General features: G+C 58.9%; 1 protein-coding gene across 1 annotated transcript; it reads right to left on the bottom strand.

Annotated features, from left to right (window-relative positions):
* Positions 1 to 794: 794 nt before the first annotated feature.
* LOC119352963 lies at positions 795 to 3,933 on the bottom strand. Its single transcript, XM_037619545.1, has one exon. It carries the CDS (start codon positions 3,482 to 3,484, stop codon positions 1,070 to 1,072), a length of 2,415 nt encoding a protein of 804 aa, XP_037475442.1. The 5' UTR covers positions 3,485 to 3,933; the 3' UTR covers positions 795 to 1,069.
* Between the last annotated feature and the right edge of the window lie 812 nt (positions 3,934 to 4,745).

The raw sequence follows: 4,745 nt of genomic DNA, 5'->3' as shown, positions 1-4,745 counted from the left end.
GCGATTCCGCTTTTGGGCGTCGAATCGGTTCACCGCCCCAATCATGACTGACCTATGCTTGTGGGCGTATATATCTGTGCTCGTACATCCATCCATCCATCCATCCATCCATCCATCGCTGCCACGCTCCATAACAATTTATTTATAAAGCGCGAGGCCGAAAAGGCACAAAAGAAAGACCCCATCTCCCCAATTCATCCATTTATTTATGTAGATATGTGCGTATATAATATGTGATCGGCCATTAAACAACAAGGCCACATTCTTGCGCTGCTCGCTGCTTTGTCACCGGGACAAGAGGAGCAGTGCTGACTACTCTAATACTCCTATCAGTAGTATATATCGCAGCAGCAGCAGCAGCAGCAGATGGGTGACGATTTCTTCAAGTGCAACTTTGACCATCGCTCTCTACGAGCATATAGTGCTTAAGAAAAGCCACTGCTGCTGCTGCTATAGAATAATACAACATTGCACACTTAATATAGTAGTGGGGTCAAATTCTTGACATAAAATTTTCTACATGGATGCTTAGGCTTAAGATTGTCTGACTTAGACTCTCCAGCAACTACTGTATGTTACTACTAGTTTGTTCTTCACAAGAGTTATCAATGAGAGACCGCTGATAAGCCAATCCAAATGATCATCCAATTGTAGTATAAATGGCACTAAGTAGTAGTATTATTTGCACAAGATATTTAGCACACACGCTCCCCGGCCCCTACTCATCTTGCCTCATGCTGATTCTGAATTCGATTTTCTAAATAGTTGAGGATCCAGCGGCAGAACCAGCAGGGTATGACAAGGGAGCCATTTATTAATTAACCACACTTGACAAGCAAATTAAGACCGACTGGGTGCAGCATATCTCCATCTCATGCCCCGACCCCCTACCCAACCAAAACAAAGAGGAGGGAGCAAGAACTAGCAACATGGGGGGCACAAGCAAAAAAAGAATATAGCAATTTCCTACTAGAGATCAAATTCTAAGGATGCTAACATCAAATGCACAAAGAGGCCAAGGAAATTAAGCAGCAGCAGCAGCAGCAGCAGCAGCAGAAGGAATGGAATGCTACACTGAGGAGGAGGAGGGATCCACATTGCCAGTCTCTGTTAGCATGTCGTCGTCTCCTTCCGTCAGCAGCTCCACGTCCTTGTCGTCGTCGTTTGAGAAATCCCTCCTCTCCAGCTTCGAGTTCGCCGCGATGAACACCAGCCGGTGCGCCCGGCCAATGCTGCCGGCTGAGCTGCCTGGCGCGGTGAGCCACCGCGTCATCGACGGCGTGCATTTGAACCCCTTGGCGGTTGCATGGAGGAAGATGAGCCTGACCGCCACTTTGCCAAGCGACTTGAACTCGCTGAGGCATGTCTCCCACACAAGCCGGCTGCTCTGCTTGTTGGCTATCTTCATCTTCCCCGTCGATGGGTCTGGCTGCCGGACTTGCACCGCCTGCGCGTACAGTGGGTCGAGCCCCTCGGACCGCCATTTCATCAGCTCCATCACTGCGAGGTGCGCCTCCTCCGGCGACACCAGTCTTGTGATCAGCCTGTCCACGTCCTTCTCCTGCTCTGGTGTCAAGTAGTTGAACGGTGGAAGGTACCTCCTGCCGGCGTCCTTGATCAGATACAATGGGTCCAGTATGAATGCCGCTGACCACGCCGGGTGGTAGTTCTTCCTGAACCTCCTCTCCACCACATTCATGGCAGTCGCCTCTTCTATGCTGAATTTCCGGCACCAGCCTCTGACCTTGCCGCGCAGGTCCTCCCAGAGAGGCAGGCATTGCCCCACCAGGGGCCTCTCGGTCTCCATCTCCTTCACCAAGTCCATGATCAGCTTCACGACCGAATGCGTCGCCTCGACCTCGGTCCAGAACGCCACATTCTGCACCATGGCCGCGATCTCCCTCGCGGCAGGGTCGTCGATGCAGACCACCTTGTAGGACTCCTCGAGCACGGCGAGCTGGAGCGGCCGCGCCGAGGTCAGGATGCTCTCGAGCATCACGAACGCGGCGGCAAATTCCCCGCCATTATACGGCGGAGCGGCAATGGGGAGGAGGAAGGCGTGCCCGTGCTCCTGGACTTGGTGCTTGTGCAGCAGCGCGCGCACGGAGGGCGTGGTGTTGAAGTAGCTGGCGATCTTGGCGCAATTTGACGCAGCGTTGTTGAAGAGTGGGAGCTCGCGCGCCATGTCGCTTACCAAGCGGGAGAGGCCATGGACTTGGCAGGTAAGGTTCACCATCCAATGGTGCTTGGTCTCGAGATCACGCAGAGTCTTGGAGCCGAAGCGGTCGGCGACGATGCCGGCGCAATGCCGAATGTCGCCGGAGGAGGCGGAGACGGACGATGCCGCGTCCAGCAGCAGCTCCTGGGCGTAGTCAGGGGACGCCGACGCCGGCGCGGGCATGGGCACGGCGCGGTGGAACACCGACGTGTCGTTGGGGAGGTTGACGGAGAGGGTGATCACCTGCTCCCGCAAGCCGTCGGCCGCGAGCTGGAAGAAGCGCGCCTCGCGGAAGCGCGCGGCGGCGTCGGCGCGGGCCTCGGCGAAGCGCGCGTCCAGGCGCGCGCCGGCGAGGTCGGCTCGCGATATCTCCGGGAGCCCGACCTGGCGCAGGAAGTTCTTCAGCTTGGGATGCTCGACCGCGGAGAGGGAGGCGCTGCCGGACGACTCGAGGAACCAGTCGGCGAGCAGCGCGAGCGCGGCCTCGGCCTGCGGCCGCGGAAGCATCGCGCCCGGCGACGCCGAGGGCGACTTGAGGCGCTTGACGCTGTCCTCCAGCATGGCGAGCGGGGCGAGGTCGCCCCGGCCGCCGGAGAGCAGCTGCCTGGGCGCGGGCATCCCCGGCGGGGTGGGCGGCGTCGGGGAGTACCCGGCCGGGTCGGCGACCATGAGGTGGTGCTGGTGCGAGGCCGCCTCGACGGACGCGTACGCCGCGGCGAGCGCGTGCCGCTTCCGGCCGCCGCCGCCGGTGGAGTGGCGGCGCTGCGAGGAGGACGAGGACGACGGGGGGATGGAGGAGATGGGCACGATCGAGGAGGCGGGGGAGGAGACGGCGACGAGCTGCAACTGCTGATGCTGATTCTGCGGCGGGGGCGGGGGCGGCGGCGGCGGCGGGGCGCCCTGCGCCGCCGCGAAATTAGGGCAGGCGCCGCGCTTGAGGTGCTCGGTGGCGGTGCGGGAGGGGTTGGAGGCGGAGAAGGTGGCGGCGCAGAGCGCGCATCGGAGGCGGGCGGCCTTGGGGGGCGCCCCGGAGGCCGGCGGCGGGACGAGGACGGGCTCGAGGTGGCCCCAGTACCAGGCGCCCTTCCCCTTGAGCGCCTTGGCCCGCACCTGCATCAGCGCCTCGTAGCGCTTCCTGGCGGCGGCCTCCTCGGGCCCCATTGCGCCGGGCTCCGGCATCGGCGGCGGCGCGGGCGCGGGCGCGGGCGGCGCCGACGATCCCGGGGCGGCGGCGGCGGCGGCGTCGCCCTCCTCCGGCGCCGACATGGGCGGGGGCGTGGCTCGTGGAGGTTTTCAGGGGGTTTCGGGCGCCCGTTTCGCTCTCCTTTCCAACTATCGCCCGGCTGGAGGGGCTGCTGGCCGCGTCAAGGCCTGAGGAGAAGTGGTGCGGGCGGGCGGCGTATTTTCACCCCCTTTTTTCCTCCCCCCGATTTATCTCGGCCCCCGTGTAGCCCGACTAGTATATCACGCCCGAACGCTCGCTCCTCGCTCTCTTCTCCAAGGCCCTCCAAAAACAAGCAGAGACAGAGGGAGGGTCCGTCCGTCTAGGAGGAGCTCCTCCTCACTCTCTCCCTCTATTTATCTTGGATCCCCGAGCCCGGCAATACTTGTAGGTAAATGAATCTTGGGAGTTGAGACTGGGAGGCACCAAGCCAGCAAACATATAGAGAGGCCAAGCCAACATAAAGGTCTCTCTCCCCTCTCTCTCCTTAAGTAAGTGAGAGGGGCAGGCACTGTTTCCCCCTCACTCTCTCTCTATACCACCTATGTGGAGCAGTGGCGCCACGCTTTCTCTGTGTTTGTGTATGTGTATGTGTACACCGAAAAAGGCTTTCGCCCCGCTTTATAGATAAATATGTGTACACGACGCAGAGGTAGAGAGAGAGGGGGGGATTAATTTCTTTTCGGGGGTGAATTGTTTTGGGTGGTCTTTGGTAGGGGTTGACCGGCTGGGAGGGGAGGGGAGAGACTGCAAGAGGAATGCTCTGATATAATGCCACTGTGCGCTTTATGGTACAATGCCAATAATAATAATAAAAGGTAAGGGGATTGGTACGGGCGACTTGTGCTGTTGCCACTGTGGCCTCTGCTGCGTCGGCAATTATTGCGGTGGAACAGTTGGGCTGGGCGCGACCCCACCCCCACCCCCCCGACCTTCTCTTTTCTTTCTTTCTCTTCCCATTCACAGGCCACAGCCCAGGATTGTACATACGCTGACATGATATGTAGGAGTATCTCTGTAAACATTTTCAATCACCTCCTAGTACTGCTACTGCTACCACCACTTAAGTAAATTTGCTAGGTAAGCGGCACTGTCTTCTCCTATTTTGGATCAGCGAGGAGTCGCGTCATCTGCAAGGTTGGAAAATTCAGCAGACAAGGAAATCTCTCCACGCCGCTTTCCGTTTATTTCTGTTGTTGGGTTATATTGCAGAAATGCAGCTTATACTTTAGGCCGGGTGGAGTGGGAGACTGTAATTTCTGGAGCCCTGAACTTGCTTAACGCCTCTCTTTAACGGTGACACTA

The sequence above is a fragment of the Triticum dicoccoides genome, chromosome 2A (assembly GCF_002162155.2).
Source record: "Triticum dicoccoides isolate Atlit2015 ecotype Zavitan chromosome 2A, WEW_v2.0, whole genome shotgun sequence".
Lineage (NCBI taxonomy): Eukaryota > Viridiplantae > Streptophyta > Magnoliopsida > Poales > Poaceae > Triticum > Triticum dicoccoides.
Note: the sequence above shows the minus strand (reverse complement) of the source record. Positions and strands in the feature narration are given on the sequence as shown.